Source organism: Cynocephalus volans, chromosome 11 (genome assembly GCF_027409185.1).
Source record: "Cynocephalus volans isolate mCynVol1 chromosome 11, mCynVol1.pri, whole genome shotgun sequence".
Lineage (NCBI taxonomy): Eukaryota > Metazoa > Chordata > Mammalia > Dermoptera > Cynocephalidae > Cynocephalus > Cynocephalus volans.
The window spans coordinates 59,783,244-59,803,535 of record NC_084470.1 but is presented as its reverse complement, the minus strand read 5'-3'; the positions used below and the strand labels follow the sequence as shown (position 1 = coordinate 59,803,535).

Here is a 20,292-nt window from a genome sequence, read left to right as displayed (position 1 = left end):
ACAGGGAGGGCTTCCCCAAGCTGGAGTGAAAAGGCATGACGGAGGGGTCACTGAAAGCTTTGCCTTATTAAACTCAAAACCAAACCAACTCACAGGGGGACAAAAAAAGAAAAACTTTAAAAAAGACCAGAAAAGTCATCCACTGCATTGTTCTTTGGCTCCCAAATTAGTTTAATGCCTGGCTCTACCCTCAGTGAAGTCCCAGTCTCTCCATGTCTGAAACCCTCAACAAACCCTTTTCTTAAAAAATGCTAGAATTCGTGGCCAAAAGAATGAAATTTAAATCTGAATATCTTCTAGGTATAATTTCCAGTTTATAGGAAAAATATAGAACAGAGGAACATTATACATGACACCACAGGGATGCAATCAGCATAATCCAGAATATGAGAAGCCACAGGACAAATGACAAGGTTCTCTAATACATAAATTTCAAGGGGGAAAGAAAGGAGAGGAATCTATATATTTAAAGAAACTGGAGAGATGTATCTGACAGACACAATGTGTAGCCTCTGTTTAGATCACAATTTAAACAAACCAACTGTAAAAATAAATTCATAAGGCAATCAGAAAAATGGAACCCTGACTGGATATTTGCTGAGATTAAGAAGGGATTGTTACTCTATTTAGATGCAATTATGGTGCTATGGTCATGTTTATGCAAAGCCCTTATTTCTTGGAAATACACACTGAAATATTGATGAAGAAATGTTGGGATGTCTAAAATTTTCTTATGTGGGGAGTGGGAGGGGAGAGAAATAGACGAAACTTGATTGGCCATGAGCTGATAATGGCTGTGTCTGGGCAATGGGAACATGGGAGTTCAGCAGACTATTCTCTTATGCATGTTTGAGAGTTTCCATAATAAAAAATTTTTTTTAAAAGATAGCCTTTCTCTCCCTAATTTTGCCATTATAACTCTTTTTTATCAATAGCATCCTGTTAGGCTTACTAATGCTAGGAACAACTATACTTGTATTAGAAAAATACACCTCTTTCCCTGGCTAGAAATGCAAAAATGGCTGCCCTCTTTGGGCAAAATGTTGACATCATCACCATTCAGATGTGAGGCCACTTTAGTGCACACACCATGACATGCCCAATGTGAGAATCCAGCCACTGGGGCCAAACAAGATCTCTAAGTGATAAAGGACGATTATTTCTAAACCTAGCTATTGTGTCCTTTCATTATATCTTCACAAATTAGTCCCAGATTTTTCTAGGGCCTGACTGTTAGGTGATATAATAGAACAAGTCTCACTAATCCCAGACCAGAGATACTATGCCTGACAAATCTATTTTGAGAAAAAAGCTCTGGGTGCGGTTCTTACAGCAGTCTTGCCCACCTTCCAGCAAATGATCAGGTTCTCTGTGCCCAGCTGCCTTTGGCTCAAGATGTCTTCTAGCCTATATGTCGTGGCATATAGGCTAGAAGTGAGGAGAGGTGACTTTTTTTCTTTTTTTCTTTTTGGCTTTGATCACATATTTTCACGGGTAACGAGAGAGAGGTGCCTCACTTGGCTTTGCCTCACTCGGCCTCATTCTCTGCTCACTGGCCCTGCCTGTGTACACTACACTCCTCATGCCATTTCTCTCCCTCTCCACCTCTCTTAACCCCACCATTCTTTCAGGATCTCTCCCTCTCCTGAGGCCTGGCTCTGTCTTTTCACTCTCCCCACTTAACAACCCTTCTATAAGCACTGTCACTTTGATATGTCTCAGACATGGAGCTGCCCAGTGTCTCTCTTAGGGTTCTTCCATAATTTGGCTGTTCAAGACCTATCTGGCCAACCAGATTATGAAGTGCTGGAGGACAGGGAAGCAGCATAGACCCTTCCAGGCCCTCCACAAGCCAAGCGCAGTGCTTGCTCTTGATAGCTGGTAAATATACCTTAGCTGACTGACTAAAGGTCAATTTGAAAATGTCAAAACATGTGCAAGTTCACAGGGCTAATATAAACTAAACAGGCTGCCACTGGTCTACATGGCTCCTTTGTGTAATTTCTTTAAAAGGTACTGTCTGGGGTACTGATAAAATTCTGTCTTGATCTGGTGGTGTGTCATGGGCGTACATATAGGTAAAATCCCATCAATTGTATACCCCACTGTACATTAGGCATATTTTCATAAATAAGTGAATTAGTGAATGAATGAAAGATGCTCCTTCCTCTAAGAGTATGCAACCCATGCCAGGGCACACAGCTTGGAGAGCACAGCCTGAGGCAGCGCTCAGCCTTTTCCCAGTCTGGCACACCTTGGGAAAAGCATGGCATATATAACTGTAAATGGCGACCTGGAGACCAGAAGCAGAAAGCTCTTCCTTGAGGGATTTTCTGATGCTCAAAGCTCCATATCATCCCAATGGGCTAAGAAGGAGTACTATGGTTGTGGCAGCACTGCTACTTATGGGATTCAAGTCTGGTATTTCAGCCACAAACACTGGAGCACATCTTCACAGAGCTCAAGACAGCTCAGTATGAAGATGAAAAGACTAACTCAGCCCAAGGAGACAAGGGGTAATATAGCAATAAGAAAGAGACAGGACTCAAGTACCCCAGTTCCATTCCCCACTAAGGTTAGTAAAAATGATCTCCCCTTTATCTGACCCTCTACTTACCCCTATGAAGTTTCTGACTGCCCCCAAATTCACAGTCTTGCTGGAAATAAATATGTCCCTGCTCCAATGCTCTTTTCTGAATGCCCAGAAGCACATGCCACAGGGCTTTTTCTCCATCAAGGGGCCCATCTGTTCAACAGCATCTCAGAACAGAACATGCTAAATTTGGCATCAGGTACCTGAGACGCTCTGGTGAGAGGAAGTAGAAGCCATTCTGACACTGAAGGAGAGACAGACCATGGAGGTGCTGCTCAGCTGAGGTGCTATGATAAGACGAATATAAGCTGGAAGAGTAAATCCCACCTTGTAAGGGTCTCCAGTCCTGAGCTTTGGTGACAAAAAGCCAGCTTACCTCCTGAGCCTGATAGTCACAGGTCCTCAGCACCACAAGCCAATGTGTGAGCCTTGCCCACGGCCATGTGAGAGACTGTGACTGCTAAATCCAGCAGAAGCCCATAGTTCCCCTCACCCCCAGCAGTTCATGGGTCTGCCCTGCAGCAGAATGCATAGATGGAGTAGAGATGAAACACTGAAAAGGAATATGAGCAGTAGATGGCAGCCTCCTTCTCATCTCTCGAGCTGCCCAAGTCTTTCCAAAATTTCATATTTGGTTCTGCAACAACTGATAAACTACAAGCAGAGCAGCCTGTTTGGTTACCAGAAGGGAAATGCCAAATTCCCCATACAGAGAACTCCTAGTAACAAGGTGTTTTTCCATTCAGCCATAGAAGCTTTCCCTTGGAAGGAAAGCACTGAAGCTTGGGTGAGCCTCCCTCAAGCTAAAACCCAAACAGCAATTCAACATGCAACAAAATGGACAATGTTTGCAGTGCTAAGAGCTGTGTGCTACCCAACTGTATTACTGTAATAGCTAATATAAAATGGACAAATCCCACGTCTAAAAAGGATGCTCACAGGCGGTCCTGTGGCAGGTTTTCGGGCTATTAAGATCCTTCATAAACTGTTAATTGTCTAAGAAATGACTTCTGAGGAAATAAACACATGAGAGGCACAGCTGGACAGCTATGAATCGAAAATTATGCTCCCTCACAGTTTATGTGCTTCCACACAGAAAATCCAAGGCAATATATATCAGCAGATTCACGTGGAGCCAGAAGCGTCCCCTCCTCCCAGTTTTTGCTTATCCTCCCCAGGCTTATTTGGTGTAAAGATAATGCCTTTCATTTTATCCTATCATCTCTTGGTAGTTTTCCTGAGTTTTCAATCTACTCACATTATATGTAGGCATTCCCCTCCACCGCATTCACTGCCACTTTACTGTTTTTGCAGGACCTGTGTTGGCATACATTTAAAACCAGCTGGTTTCACGGTATTTGATCAGACATGTTCTGTTTAAAGCATTTTATGTGGGTTTCAGCTTTTCTGCTGATTTGAGGTGGTGATCTAAATCATAAAAGGCAATGAGAACAAATCTGATGCTAGATGATTCAATAGTATTTTTGCTTCACCCCAAAGCATGTCACTAAACCTTGGTGAAAACACATGACCCTGTTAGTATTGCTGGGCCTAAATAAGTACCTTTAGGTGTCCAGTGGGCAATTTTCCTTTCCCCAAAGATGGTTACAGCCACTAAATGCTCCAGGAAAGTGCAAGACCAAGTTCATGGTTCAGCTATCGCTGTTCCTTGCAATGACACTTATCTTCCCTGACAGCCACTCCCATTGTGCTCTTTACTCGGCCCAACACAATGGACAAATGCAGACACGTCAGACGTTTTCCATCCCAATGCTCCCCTGTGCGGAGGGACCAGGCTAAGGTTACATAAGACCCTCCTGAGCGTTCGGGCCCCAGCCTTGAGGGGAAGCGAATTTGGGGTTCGTGACGGAGTCACAATCTGCAGGCCCCAATTGACCCCTGCGCTCGCCATCATGCCTAGCCAAGGCGGGGCAGCTGGAAGGAAGGGCCGCTTCCCGAGACCACCCGGCTCGCACCAACCCGGCAGAGTTCAAAGTGCGACCGGACGTCGAACCTTGTTGTCCACACTAGACTGCGGGATCCCGGGCCCCGGCCCCGGCCTCAGTCTGCAGCTCCCCACCCACCGGGCGCTGAGATGCGCGCTTACCTGATCGTGACCCCGGGGCCGGGGCCAGGGCCAGCGCCAGGGGCCGGTGGTCCCGTAGTCACCCTCGCCGCCCCAACCGCGGGGAGCTGTCCGCCGCCGGCCGGTGCTGAAGGTGGCTTCCCTGAGCCGGAGCCGGGGCCGGGACCTGGGCCCCCGGGAGGCAGCGGCCCTTCGCCAGTGCCGCCCTCCAGACTAGCCTCGTTGCCCATGGCGGGCAGGCGGGCGGGCGGGGTTGGGGATCGCACTGCGCCCGGGCCGGCGGCCCCCGGGCGGTGCTCACACTTAAGGCGCCGCCGCCGCTGCCGCCATCTCCCAGCTCTGCTCGCGCGGCTGCCTGCCGCTGCGCATGCGCATCCCTCGCGCCCCTTCCCTGCACACGCCCCCCCACCGCGCGCTCCCGCCAGCCCGCGAGGACGCGTGTTCACGCACCAGTCTCGGGGTAGCCAGAAAACAGACGCCGGAGTTTGCGCACGCGCCCTCCAGAACCGACGTGGCTGGCGTGTTCTAACCGTAGCGACATAGGGACTGGCGGGATAGTGCCACCGGACACATATGAAGGATCACCTGCTACTAGAAGCGGCCGCGGGGGCGTCGCGCCATACCCTGCCCTGGAATTAGTGTCTCTTTCTGCCCCGGGGAACTTGGGAGTAGGGGCTCTCCTTCGGATAACCTGAGCGCCGCAGCGGGCGGGCGTCGTGAGGACAGGCCTCGGAGAGTGTGGCCTCCAAGGATGCGCAGGAGTTAGAAAGGCAAATGAACAAGGGTGTTCAGAGCCGCAAGGTCGTAAAAGTTAGGAGATAGAGGATATTGGGTGGTAGGGCCCGATTGTGAGGGTGTTGAAGGCCAGTTGGGGAGTGAAGAGTTTATCCAGATGGCAATGGGAACCATCTGAGATTCATGCCGAGGCCTGGTCCCACGAACAAGAGTCTCAGGAAGCGTCCCATGAAAGGATGGAATGTGTATCAGGGCTGGCCTGAAGCCAGCTGGAAGGGCCACACCAGCAGGCCCTGGACTGTGACCTTGGGGATGGGGAAGAAGAGATGATGATTCTCAGAAGCCTTCAGCTGTGGCTCCCGGGGACTGTCTGCAGGTTGCCTCTGTATTAACCTGAGAACATACAGAGTTACTTTTCTGCTACCTCACGTTGACAGACCTGCATTTGCACACAACTCAGGATCAGTTGCCTCATGGCTTCTCACACAATCCTGTGCTTTCCTGAGGGAGGATATTTCCTAGAAGATACAGAATATATTCCAAACTGTTTCTGGCTTCATAAATCATGGCTGTGTGGAAAGACTTGAGTAACTTGGACCTATTTTACAAACCTATTTAATTCTAATGATAAGGAATACATCATATGGGATGTCAGCAGTTCTAACTTGACCAGGGATCTCAGTGAACACTGGTAGCCAGGCTGATGGACAGACCAGTGCTATATCAGTTCTGAGGAGGAGAGTCCAGGACCTGCCCTGCGTTTTCACCCATGCAAGCCGAGCTGTTCCTCCCAACCTTTGGGATGGAGCAGGTAAGAGAAAGAGGAAATGCAGAGCCCTCACTTCCTGCTGTTTTCTCCTGACCTTATATGTGCTGCCCTTCAGACTAAACTGCCTGGCCTTACTGGGACTTCTTAGGATGAGGAGAGCCTCTCTGCCTGCATTATGATGGTCTTTGCGGTGTTTCTTCCTGTACTGCAGGATGTTGGATTCAGCTTTTTGGGTGTCTGGTGACTACATGTGTACATTTAGGCTTCTCAAGGGTCCACATCCCAGCCCTACCAGATCCGATCTTGGCATTTGACTTAGGCTCACTGAGCCTCCATTTCCTAGTCTGCAAAGTTAGGATATTAGTAGCCCTTATAATATGGGGAGTTATAAGGGTGGAGTGGCTGATGCAGGTAAAACGTAAGTACAAGTACCTGATGTTGTCATGACACCTGACAATTCTATTATCAGTTGTATCTTTGGTGGTAGTCTGGGATTTGGGAGCTTTGTTTCACACCTTCCCTCCTGGGGAAGAACATGTACACAAGCACTATAGGCAAGCCAGTGGCCTGACCCTCTCCCAACCTAGACTGTTCTGGCTTCACAGACCAGTCAGTGTGGGTTGGGCTACTTGAAAGGGGGTAAAGGATGTTTATTTTTTCTTTTTGTAGAAGACACAGAAGCTGTGGCTTTCCACAGATTTAAATAAACATGCCCCTGGTTCCTGTGGGGGTAATTAGCCCTACCCAGCAGACCTCCAGGGTCTCTGCTGCCTTGGTGACAAAGGACACAGCACAGTGGACCCAGGAGGACCTTGGAAGTTCCTGGTGCCCCTTCTCTCCTCCCAAACTCATTTCCTCTGAGGAGCATCCCCAGGAACATGCCTGCCCTGTCTACATTCACCTCTGGCTTTCAGCCCAGAGACTCCTGCCAACTGTGGGATGGTGCTGGCCTCTGATTGTCTAGGACTCTGCTTCAGTCTCACATTTTTATTCAGTGTCCCAGGGCTTGTTTTCTTGCTCTTGACCTACACTGGGGTTCCTCAATGGCAGGGCCTTGTGCGACTTGCCCTATCCTCTGGGCTGACCTTCAGCAGGCCCTCATCAGTTGACAGTTGGGCTGGATTCTCCATTCTGCTCTCAGAATTTCCCTCACTTGCACTTCCGGGTGTCCACCAATCACCCAGGCTTACAAGAACCCCAGAAAGACCTTTGGCTATACCTCCTGCATCACTGTATCTAGGCTGCTGACCCAACAAGTAACATGGTGCTGAGGTTGCATTCAGTTTTTCCTCATAGAGGGGTTGTTGGTGAGCTGTCTTCACTCACCCGAGAGAATTCACTAGGCATGACTATACTTTATGACAAATGAATAAATAAATCTCTTAGTTTGTGTACACCAGCTGTGTGGTGTGTCTGATAACATTCCCTCCTGGGTCCACCAGGGACAGGATGGACCTGGAGACCCTGCAGGAGTTTCCTCACCCTCCAAGCTTCACTTGCTGAAGGTATCTTCTTCCCACTTCAGCATGACATGTGACACAACGCAACCATTTTGGAGAAAGGTCAGTCTACACGCCAAAACAGAACTGATGGATGCACATGTGTCCACTTGCTTCTCCAGCCTGGGCTCTCAGACACTTGTAGAGGGGAAAATGGAATTAGACAAACATTCATCCAGGTAGGAAAAGGCCCCATCAGAACCAGCTCACTGCTGGGATTAGTGGAAATGATTTGTCACTGGAAGGCAAATCTTGGGAGAACAAAGAGATAACAGGACCTCAGGAACTATACCCAGAGGCTCGCTGGGCCATGGGCAAGGCAACAGCAGGTCAGTGCCAGGAAGGGGAGGAGGGGTAGAGCTCAGACTTTGGGTCTTTCCTGCTTCCCTACACAGTCCAGTTCACCCTAGGCTGACGCTTTCAGTGTGGCAACCTCCACATGCAGACTCAGGATCCAAAGACGAAGATGTCTATGGGGGTGAAGAAGAATGGTAAATTTTGCAGGCAAGAGTAGGAGATAGATAGATCAGAGATGGAAAAGAATGGAGAAGGATGACTGAGGATGGTTCTGGAAGACATAGTGCCAAGGACTTTGGACTGTTACAGAGAGGCTGAGAGAACTGGCTCCTATCTAAAGAGCTCCCTGAACCCTGTGCCCTTCTTTTTGCTAGAGCTCTTGAGGCGTGTCTCACCTCCCAGTGAGAAGCAACTCAGGAAATTGGCTCCCTGCCCCCACTCCTCTGGGAAACAGAACTAAAGAGGAAAGAAGGAAGGAAGCCCAAAGAAGCAGAGACTTTCTCTCCTGGCTGAGGCTCGTTGGCACCACTCACTAACATGGGGAAGAAGGCAGCTCCACAAACAAGCCTCAGGCTGGCATGAGGCTACAAACAGGAGACCTAATCTTTGTCCCAAATAACCTTGCATGTGTACTAGGTCTACAGCTGGCCATGGCCTTAACAGAGCAGGAAAAGGGAATAAGGCTGGAAGGTATAGAATTTGCTTGATGCCTTGCCTGCATAATTCCTTTCCTATTGCAATGTGCAAATATTTACTTGCATTATGTGACAAAAGAGCAGTAAAAAATGGTCAGAAATGTTTATCACTAGCCTAACTCCACTGCCTGTGTGTTGCTCCCAAGAAGGCTAATTAAGCTCCATTGCTATTAGAGTTACACACTTCTGAAGGATTGTTTATGACAAGAAAAAATAATGAAGCCATGGTTTCTCCAAGTTATAAGTGTACAAGTCAAAACATGCTACTTTCCTTGCCCCTCTGTGCTCCCACAGACAGGCCCTCTGGGCTGGCTTTGCCTATCTCACTCATGCATTTGTGCACTCATCCTCCTTCAGCCAGTGCAAACCCAACTCCTACTCTGCTCCAGACCCAGAGAAGACTGTGGGACCTGCCCTTGAGGAACTCTGTTTGCAGAAGGAGAGAAGCAAGCACACAAATTGTTTCCAATAAACAATAGAAAATGCCACCTAAATCCCTGCTGTGATCCTTCCCACTAGAATCCGATTCCCATGGAGCGCCCCCCCACATCCACCTGTATTCCATGGATTGGGGGAGAACAGGCCCAGGAGGAAAATCATACTTATGCCTTCTTCTGACCAGCCTGTGTGTCCTACCCCAGGCAACAGAGGTTCAGACATGACTTGGAGAATTCAGGGGAGGGAACAGCTTGCTTGGTCCCTCCATCAGACTCATTTCCACACGTCTTCAGGGAAGTCTCTTAGAGGGGGCCCTACCACCTGAGCCCTCTGTAGCTCTCCTACTGCAAACCCAAAGACATTACTGAGAATTAACCTTTACCACTAGGGATCTCAGGCCGCGGGACATAGCCACTCTCTCTACTGAGCTCCATCTCTGTCCTGATCAGAATGGATTGTAGCAGGGTTTGTTTGCTGAATCATTTTTACTGAGTGCCTAGGCAGCTCCTAGGAGCCGCCAGAAGACCTCCTGCCTTCCAGGAAAGACAGACAGAATAAGGCAGAGAGTGTCTCTGATGGTGAAGCAAAACCCTTGTACAAGTAGAAGCGTCCATAGGACCCTTTGTGTGGCAAAGATCCCCTAGGCCTCTGCTAGGATGGATGATTTCAATTCAGTTAAATTTGACTGGCACTTTTTGAGCCTTAGGATGAGGACAGCACTGTTCTAGGCCCCAAGGATATAGCAGAAACCAAGGCTGTTGAGCCTACTCTGCACCCACCGAGCTTGTGATCTCCAAATCTGGCCTTTGCCTGTCTGCTGCTCAAACCAGGCCCAGAAACTGGTGGGTTCAACTCCTGGCCCTCAGTTCAGGACTACTGCCCTGCCCTGCAGTGGTGGATGTGGCCACAGCATCATCAGGCCAGCCTGTAAGGGCTAAAGTCACACTCAGGCATCAGGGGTATCTGAGGAGAACCCTCCCTGGCTCTCCCAGGTTCTAGGCTGGGTGGTAGCAAGTATCAGTCAGGTAGGAACATCTGGGTTATCAGTGCTATATATGTATTAATAACCTCTCCAGCTGGGAGGCCTGACACAGGCATCAGTTTTCCGGGAAAGCATTTCTGACAGTGAGCTGATAGTGCAGACTGAGAATTTCTAGTAAGTCTGGTCAAAGGACATCCTCCATCTGCTACCAAGAGAGCAGTTCAGTTGAACTGGGCCCTCCCATCTTTGCTAGTGCTAATTTCAACCAGGTCCACACCCACCCCATCCCAGCTCTACTCCAGGGGTCCTTTTAGGGCTCACAGGATGAGGAGGCTGGAGTTCCAGGAGTAAGCTCATGTGCTACCTGGGACCCGGGGCAGGGCTTGGAGGGCACAGTGGTTGCTGAGTCAGAGCCATTGGGGTCACAGTTGATGCCTCCTCAGCCTCTAATGTGCACACTAATCACTGCACTGGACACAGGAAAGCAGAGATGCCCCCACCCCCACCACTAAGTGCTCCTCAAACAAGCACAAGACCACATCCCATTCAGCATCCTCCATGCCTAGCTCTTTGCCCAGCCCAACTAGGTACATGTTTCCTGATAGTGAGTTCATCTGGGACAAAGATGGTCCCCTCCCCAGGCATGCCCAGAGACAAGCTATTACCATCCTCTAACATACCCCACCACTATCACCACCACTGTCATGGGCTGGAGCCAGCCCCTTTCTTCACCTCTCTCTCCCAAGACCTTTACAATGGAGATGCTAAGGGAAGTGGAAAGTAATCATGGACCATGGGTCAATTCCCTGGAAAGGGAGCTGACCTGGCTTGAACTCTGACAATTTTGGCAGGCTCCAAACTTGGGCTTTCCCATCTATAGCCTGAAACTGCGACACTGTGACAAAAGGCAACAGCATCCTCAGCCCTGGCCCTGACATCCCTGGCCAGCTGCCCAGTGTATACCTGAAGCTGTGGAGATGGCTTTGGAAAAGGTGTTCCCTGGGATTTCAGGGTGCTTCCACTCCAGGGTCGACCCAGGGAAAGAGTGAGTCACCAGCTGCCCCATCCATGTCTGCTTCTAGTGCCAAGAGTCCTCTCCGAGGAGCACAGACTGGGGGCGGGGGGGGGCTCAAGCACACAATCTGAGGCTCCTGGCCTCCATCCAGGACCCTCTCAGATCCCACAGTAAGGTATCATATTATCCCCCACCTTTGAGCGGTGCCCTCAGGAGCTCTCAGGCTGAAGGAAGAAGACTAAGAGAACATCCAACAAACACTGAGCTCTACCGTTGGGCGCCGCGGGCCACGAAGCCTGCAGGCATGCAAGCTAAGGCGATCCCGGGAGTGCGCAAACTTAGGGTTCTTACTGGTTCCCCACTACATACTTCGAGGTTTGCAAGCTGGAGCCCCAGGAGCAGAAGCCATCCGGAATCCTGTGCCCCAGACTCGCACTTCCTATTCCCTGTTGGCTTCACTTTCCTAAGGAGAACAGCCCCCGCGGATGATAGGCTCTGAACCCCAGCTACACTCGCCCGGATACGCTCAGGGACTGTGTGGCGGTAGTGGACAGAAAATGGCCCAGCCACACCAGCAGACCGCGGCTTGGCTCCGAGTGGCTCCCGGCCTTAGGCCTGCCCACAGCCCCTCTCGGCCCCGCCCTCCCCTAGGCTTTTGTCCGGGTCCCGGCAGTCTCAGCTTCGCTCTCGGCCGGCTTCCGTCCTGCCCTGCCCTGCAGGCCTTAGCCCCGCCCATAGCTGGCTTGCCCTCGCACTCACCTCACTCCAGCGACGTTAACCCCGCCCACAGCCTGACCCTTCAGCCCCGCCCACTGCTGACGGCTTAATCCTCTAGCGCCACCTCCTGGTAGCTCGCGGGCACTGTCCCCCCTCCTAGTAACTCGCGGGCACTGTCCCCCTCTTCGGCCGAGTTGCTGATGCCCCACTCTCCGCCAGGCTCATCGGAGGGGCATCTGGAGCCACTACCAAGGTTGAGAGCTGCCCCCACCGCCAAACCTGCCCAGGGGCGTGGGCCAGGCCAACGGAGCTTTCCACAGGGACACGGACAGACCAACTTCATTCCACCCCAGGTGAGACTGCAGGGTCACCTCCACCAAAGGTGGGAACAGTGGGGCTAGTGAGTGCCCCAGTGGCCAGGTCTCCATGCTGCCCTTGTCCTTCCTGCAGGAGCACCCTAGCCCCAGCAGGTGGGCACCCCCATTTTGAACCTCTTGCTCTATCTCCTCTAGACCTTCTGAGTCTCCATAGGAAAATAGTATTTAACATCCCTCAGAAGGGACTTCAAATAATTCTTTGCTGCTCTACAATAATATGAACAAAATTTTATAATCAGAAAAAACTCTAAGATGTTTCGGTCATACTTAGAACTTGCTTCACGCTAGCTGCAAGACCTGGGCCAACTCCCTGGCGCTCTCTGGACCTCATTATGATAGTGGTTGAGAAGATGAGCAAAGCAGGGAAAAAGTTAAGTCACCACGCTATTTGGATTTTTAAGATATGGTAGTATACAAAGAGGAATGAAGCTCACCCTTGAGACTGATGCTTGAGTTGTGCCTTCTATGCTTTAGAGGAGCTGGGAAAGGGCTTCTCCTAGGAGCTTGTTCAGCCCGTTGAGAACAAGGCAAGGCAAGGCTGGGTGCTACAATGGGGTGAGTGATGAAGAGTCTCCAGTCCCCACCAAACTTGTGGTATCCTAGAGGGCCATCCTGGCCAGGAGCTCCTAGACACACCACAAGATTCCCAGCCAACAACTCTGGCCCAGGGATCTTGGCCCAAGACGGCTTTATACCAGGGGTGAATGCAGATTTTTCTAGCCTTGCTTGGATTCTATGCTCCTTTTGCAAGCATACACATTGGGGTGACCCATTATCTCAACTCCACCCCCTAGTTCTCGGGGTGTCCTAGAGCCCCTTGGAGACCAGCACTGTCCCCACTTTACAGATGGGGAAGCCAGACCAGAGGAATCTCAGGAACTTTCCCTGGGTCAGAATCAGGTGGCAAGGCAGATTCCTGTGGGTTTGAAGGAAGGGTCCCTTCCTTCCTGTCCCTCCCCTCTATCACCCTCTGTCCAGTTTAAAGACCTGAGCAGACAGTCTCCACCCTCACCAAGGAAAGGTCACAGGGATGTGGCAGGAGTGCTGCGGGGGCAGGGGACTTCCAGGTCAAACAGCAGATATCCTCCATCCCCCAAAGGAGGTAGGACAGGGCAGAGGCCAGAGGTCTTTGTGACTTCTCTTCTTCCTGCCCTGCTAGCCTTACTGTTCCCTGCTGAGACCAAGTATTCCATTACTTAAGTTCAAGACAGTGAATCCACTCATAACCCAGTGGCTTCAGGTTAAACGGTAAGCAGAACTTCCTGAGGTCCAGAGGGCAAGGACAGGGTGATTTCCTGGGCCCCTGCTGCTAGGCCTGAAGAGTGAGGCATGTGTCCCTGAACACATGCTAAGGACAGCCTTTCCTGGTACTTATCAGTCCGGTGTGCACACAGGTCCTAACTCCACAAGCAGTGGTTTGACCTTCAATGACTCCCCACTCGGATTCAGCATTATCTGCAATACAGGACCAGTCTCCTCCCTGGATCTTGGGGTTTGTGAGCAGAGGAGCAGCCTGGGGTCTGCAGGAAGAGATGGTAAGGAGTGGGTATTGGTAGCAGTGTGCCCAGAAGACACCAGTTGTTTTATGAATGCCTGATCCTGCCTCTGAAGAAACTGTGTCTCCTGCCTCCCACACCCCGGGACAACCCATCTTCCCCTTCCTGGGCACTGAGTCATGCTCAGCTCAGCCTACGCAGCTGGACTGACCATCCCAGGCTGGGCTCTTAGGGTTAGCCACCAGGAATCGACAGGCCCAACTAGGGCAGAGCAGCCTGGCTTGAAACCATTGTCCCCTTTTCCTCACCCCAAGGCCAATGGCAAACCTGCCTTGAGACTACCTGGGAGACCAGCCAGCCCCAAGCTCTCAGGGCAGTGGGTGAAGGAGCTAGGGTGGAGCAGCATCCAGAGGCATCCCTAGGTCCCCATCTGAAGGACCCCTGCCCAGGAGCTGCAGGGGCTGACCCACTCTGGGGCAGAAAGCCTGTGATGGGACCTTCCCCACCACTCTGCCACCCCCACCCTTTACAGATGAGGGCTGAGGATCAAGGAAACTTGTCTGCTGGCTCACAGGCAGAAGAATTGCTGGGTGGGGAAGGGGACTTATGGGTTGGCAGAGCTTCTGGAGCACACACCCAGCACTCCCAGGGGCACAGAAATGGTAAGGCTTGTGTGGAGGCCATCAGGCCACCTCTGAGTGGGACTGGTGGAGTCTCATCTTCTGTCACATGAGCCCCACCACCACTCATGTCCAGGAACCTGTAGAGGCCAGGGAAATAGATGCTCAGAGGCAGTGGAATTGTAATAAAGACACTGCTTTTATTTAGTTTGATATGTTTCTATACAGAATGCAGAAAACACATCTTAAAAATCATAGAAGGAAATAAAAACACATCAGTGGTTGATGAACACTTGAATGTGAGATTGGCTCTCCGTCTCAGGAGTCCAACGGCATCACCAGCCCAGCGCTCAGGGGAGGAGACTGCCTGCAAAGCATTGTTGCTGTTGTTATTCTGTTCACTGCCCCCATCACTTCCAGTTGCTACAGCAACAGGCCATTCTGGGCTAGCAACGTCTCTGTGTGGCAATGCCCAATGGTAGGGTTGCTAGGGGTAACGAAGCTGTTTGGAAGGCCTTTCAAAGCCCTCACCTGGAACAAAGGGAATTGTTTATTTTTTGACAAGGTCATCAGAAATATTCTCACCAGTCAGATACCACTTGTGCTCCTGACTCTGGGGCAGCAGAGAAACTCTGGCTTGGACCATAGCTTGGAGGCATGAGGCACACAGCTTGGTCACAAGTGATACACTGAGCCCTCACCTACCAGCTCACCCCACAAGGGCACTGCTCATTCCAGAGTACCCTGATGGGGGCTGGGCCCTATGGGAGAAGGCGCAAGAGAACCACCTTCTACAGAACAGCAGGAGGGAGACCTCCTCCCCTCCTGAAGCAGCACACGTGAATCCTCTGCAAAACAGTCAGTATGGCTTAGAAGTAGCTGCTCCGTGTGCAAAGGGAGCCTGGGTCCACCCACCCACACTCAATCAGGGAAGAGATACATTATTGCGAAAGGCATTCCTCCCTAAAAGTTACCCAAAATAACTCACACGTCAAGAAAAGTCATGCTCAAAATGGTTTCTTCCAAAGGAGGAGAATCGAAGCAGAGTAGGCGCCCCTGAGTCATGGGACAGAGATGCAGATGGACGTACGGATGTTCTACTAAAAAAGGCAAAAGAAGCCCCAGGGTAATTCCAGAATTTAAGCCATTAGGAAAAGGGGGGAAAAAATCAAAATGAGCAAAGCCGTCAGTTCCATGGAATCAACACTAAGGGCTTGTACAAACTGCTGTAAGCATCACCATTTTTAATCTTTTTTTAATAAAACAATTTGAGGCTGTATAAAAACTTCAGTAAAAAATTAGCTATGACAGCCCACAGATTTTTACTATGAACTATTGCTGGCACTCCTCAGACACTAGACCTTTTCCAGTCGTTCAGGCCCAAAGCTTGGGACTGGAGCGCCAGAGAAAAGGGATGAGGTGGGTCAGGGTAGGGCTGTGGACTGTTGGGACAAAGTGGCCAAGGTCAAGTGAGGAAAGAGCATCACATGACATAAAAATATTGCATCTTCACCAAAATGTCCCCCACTGAGTGTTTCAAAAACCATGATATTCCTTTTAGGAGGGGGAAAACACACACACACATACACACACGCAAAGGGTAAAAGAAAATAGGTTGATGTGGTCGAGTCCTTCGACCTCCCCAGGCACCCCCATGAGCAGCTGGCCCACCCTGGAGCACCTAGGTTAGGGGCCATAGCCACCACTGCCTCTTGGAGTCCCTTTTCCATGGAAATGAAGACCCCTTGGTGGTGGGCCACTAGTGTGCATGGGGTGGAGGTGGGGATGTCCATGGCCCAAGAGGCCCCTCCAGCTCCCAGCCCCTGGCAACAGCAGGAGAGCAAACCCAGCACCAGGGCCCTGGCCCCTGAGCCAGGGCCAGGAAGGCCCCAGTCAGGCTCTGGAGTATCAGAGCAACCAAGTTGACATAGTATGAAAAAATAGGATTCCTTTGATAAAAAATACTGTCCCTTGGTCTCTCTAAGTTTGAAACACCCTGGGAGCTTATTTTTAGCAAAGCAATTCCCCATTCCCACCCCAAAATTATACATACAAGTTTAGGTAAACAGCAGATTAAATGTAAAAACTTAACCTTAACTTCTGAAAGTCCTTTGAATTTAATCTTTAGCTACTGTTTTCCATGTTACATCCTGCAGCTAGACACACGTGAATAGAAAAAACAGTACAGTTAGTGTTAAAGGCAAAACGCAGAGAGCTGGGGGGGCTGCCCAGCACTACCTGCGAGTTCGTTCACGGTTCCTTCCTCCCTCTATCTACATCTATTCCAAACAGTACTTTCAGAGCCAGCCATCAAAAAACACAGCGAAGAATTTTCTATGAACAAACAAAAAGCTGTTAGGCAAAAAATAAAAATAAAAAAATCCCCAAAGTCTCTCCAACTGCTTTGGGGTTTGGAGGACCAGAGAGGGCAGGCTTGTCCAGGCCCCTTGTGTCAGTGTGTGCTAGGTCGGGTGCTGGCTCCCAGTGGCTGATGATCTGCAGGCCACCGGTCTCCACAGACAACACCGTGTTGTCTCCAGGCCCCTGCCCTACCCCTGCCTCCACCCAGGCGCTTGTGGGTTAAGGGGGGACGTAGGGAGGGGGTGATCGGTATGGGGTCATGTTCTTCGGACGGGAGCCCTTGCCCTCCATGGGGGCTGTGAAGGGCGGTGGGGGCTGGTAAGGAGGCGCATTGGGATCCTCATCCCGCAGGGGTGTGTACTCTCCCACAGTGTCCTGGTTCAGAGGAGTGGTCTCGGGTATGCTCTGGTTGGGATACTCGGGAGGGGGCAGGGGGGCCTTCTCCTCCTGCAGGATGAGTGGCATGCTAGAGGAGGGTGGGGGCTTGGAGTCATCCAACTCGTCCGCAAAGATGATAGGCACTCCCTTCTTGATGAAGGTGGCCTGGTCTTCAAGGGTTAGCTTGCCCTTCCGCTTCTTGCGATAGCAGATCATGGCAATGATGCCAGCAATGAGCAGGATGGCTGCAACCACCACAGCCGGGATGACTGTGTGCAGGTAGACGTCATCCTCACTGCTCTTCTCGGGATCCCTGTCGGGCACCTCCGTGGGAGGTGCCACTGAGGGCATCCTCCTAGGTGGTGCCACAGGGATAAACTGTAGGTGCCGACAACTGCCGGAGCCCATCACAGCAATGCTCATGGCCTTAAAGTCAGGCTCCAGGGCATTGGAGAAGGCAGGCCGAGGTTTCCCATCATCCTCAGCGATCCTCCGGCTCAGCCCAGTAATCTGCTCCTTGGGGCAGGGCTCCAGGGGCAGGGTGTTGTTGGTCCATTCCACCACAATGGAGCCCCGGGTGATATTCTGCAGTGTGATGGTGCTGCAGTTTCGGTCCCCGAAGGCAAAGGCCAGCTTCTTCACCAAGGTGATCTTCTTCTGGATGTCATTTACCACTGGTGCTGGGTCTCCCACAAACTTAGCCTTGAACCGTGCAGGAGCTCTGTCTCCTTGAGGACGCCTGTGGACATGGATCTCAAAAGCATCCACAGCCGACAGGCCCCCCTTGTCTGTGGCATGCATGAAATACTCATGTTTGCCCACGTGGCTGCTGTCGGGCAGGCCATACATAAGCTGGCTGTTGCTGTTGAACTGTACCCAGGACTTCTCACCCACCAGCTGCTGCTCTCGCAGCTTCAGAGTTAGTTTTAGCTTGTCAGTGGTGGTGTCCTCATTGTCGTAGAAGGTGTCTGATGGGATTTTCACTTCAAAGTAGGTGCCGACCCAGGCGTCCACCCTGTCAATGTGGTTCTTGAGCTCTGGGCGCCGGTTGGGCTCTCCTCCATGGGGCACTCCACTGGTGGTGGTACGGATGCGAGTGGGTGGAGAGGCAGTTTCCAATCTGGTGATAGGAGCTTTGGTGGTGACCCGGGGGACTGGTCGAGGAGTCCGTGGTTTCTTGGTTGGTCTGCGAGTTGTGGTGGTTGAAGAGTCAGTTGAAGGCGTTGCTGGTTTTGGCGTGGATACTCGTGGCTTCTTTGTGGTAGTTGTGGGAGGAGAAGCAACTGCTGTGGGCTCCATATAGCCAGGAATGGTCATCGTTGGGCGAATCTGGCCAGGAACCGTGGTGCCAGCTTCTGACACCCGAGTGGGCTGGATGGGGCCTAGGGTTGGGGTTTGAATAATGGCGCCTCTAGTCCGAATGGTGACTGTGGGCTTCCCAGGAACAGGATCCCTGACTGGAGGAGCCATGGTTTCTGTTGGAGGAGCAATGGCTGGAGATGTAGGGGTGGGCACAATTCTGGATGGTGGCTCCTGGATGGCCGTGGTTGGGGGCCCAATGGCAGTGACAGGTGTGGGTGTGGCATGGATCTGCCTCCGGATGCGTTTGGGGAGGGGGGTTTTCTTATTGGCAATGTGCCAACCTACCACAGGGTAGCCAAGCTGGGCAGACATAGCACCCTCCCTGGCAGGGGCCTCCACACTATGAATGTCAGGCACACTGTTCTGGTTCAGGGAGCAGCCCAGCTTCCAGGAAAGCAGGGCCCCATTCTCTACCACCTTTTTTGCATTTCCTGGGCCAGCCATGAAGGCCGACATGTCAAACAGTCTGTTATTCACCACTGGCACCAATTTCATATTGTGAAGCTCCACTTCTGAGAAGGTCTGCATCCTGTGCAAGAGGTCGATCCTTTGCTTTGGGGTCATCTTGGTGAGGTCAGCATCCAGAATCACCGTCAGGACAGTCACAGGCTCATCAGCAGCACAGGCAGATAATACCACCTCGCCAAGGTCTGGTGAGGCTGACCGCACAGACTGCAGCTCGCTGTGGTCTTCAGGGTAGACCTCGATGGAGAACACACTAGAGGTCTGGGGTACATGGCTCCCATTGGCCCCCAGCCGTGCCGCACTAACTGAGATGTAATGTACACCCTTATCGGTGTCAAGGGGGAGGCCCTCTAGAGTGTGGCTATGTGGGTCCCAGTGTAGCCAAGATGGCAAAGCCTCCTTCCCTGCAGCTGATACCTAGAAGAGACAAAAACATGAGTTACAAGTGCCATTGTCATTGCATAACCCAAAAATGATCACAACAGTTAATCACTGGCCTAACCTGAATTCTGTGACAGACTTGAGGTATAATTCAGAATTAATGTTGGGGAAACCAACTCCTCTCCCCCAGAAAGGCACAACTGACCTCATTTACTTGTCACAAAAGACTGAGGGTACCAGACAGATTAGCTTGGAAGGCAAATAACTCATCCAAAGCCACACGGTGGGGAGGAGATGCTACTGGCATTCAAACATGTTTCATTCCAGAGAACTGATAACCACGAAGCTCAAGAATATTATGGATTTTTATACTAGTAACACACCTGCCATCCACTCTACCTGCAGAATCAAGTCGAGTGTCTCATTCCAGAACTCAGTACTCCTTTCCAACCTCATCTCACACTTCTCCCCCTGTCCTCCAGACACCACACCTTTGCTCAGGTCATATGACTGGCCTGGGGTGCCTTTCCTGACCAGAAGTGTAAGTGCACACAGGTCTGGGTACAAGAGAAGACTAAACACCCCAGAATGACTCACTTTACAATCGTGATGTTACATTCAAGTGTAGTGGGGCATATTTGTGTAGAAAACAGTTAATTGTATTTAATATCTTAATTAACTCTGCTTCTCAAACCTCAAGGAAAACTGTGGTGCCCAGGGCGGGGAACTAGAATCAACTACTCCAGAACAGTGTTTATCAAAGGAATCCCAAGGAGCTCTCGTCTCTCTAAAAGAAAGGTTCTACAATCAACCAAGTATCAGGAAATGTACAGAGCCAGCTTCTACCTCTGGAGAGACCAGGCACAGAAGCAGTCTTAAGGAGCTCATCCCCTTATTCCACACAATAGCACCTCTCAAACTTCTTTCAGTGTGGAAGTCCTTTTCTACAGGGACATAACTGGTAGTACTCAGAGCATCCAAGGTAATGCCATCATAGAAACTTCCACCATCAGCTGACACGAAGTA

At 50.9% G+C, this 20,292-nt stretch overlaps 2 protein-coding genes across 6 annotated transcripts in view; both read right to left on the bottom strand.

Moving 5' to 3' along the window:
* Positions 1-4,909, bottom strand: part of BSN (bassoon presynaptic cytomatrix protein) — a 97,924-nt gene extending 93,015 nt beyond the window's left edge. The window contains 1 exon segment of the mRNA XM_063115035.1: positions 4,674-4,909. Within this exon segment, the coding sequence (XP_062971105.1) occupies positions 4,674-4,909 (236 nt within the window).
* Positions 4,910-14,499: 9,590 nt separating this feature from the next.
* The window catches only part of DAG1 (dystroglycan 1), a 62,098-nt gene continuing 56,305 nt past the window's right edge, over positions 14,500-20,292 (bottom strand). For all 5 annotated transcript variants that reach the window (XM_063113779.1, XM_063113780.1, XM_063113778.1 and 2 more), the window contains one exon: positions 14,500-19,302. In XM_063113779.1, coding sequence (XP_062969849.1) covers positions 16,900-19,302 — 2,403 coding nt within the window. In that variant the 3' untranslated portion in view covers positions 14,500-16,899. The remainder of the gene's footprint in view (positions 19,303-20,292) is intronic.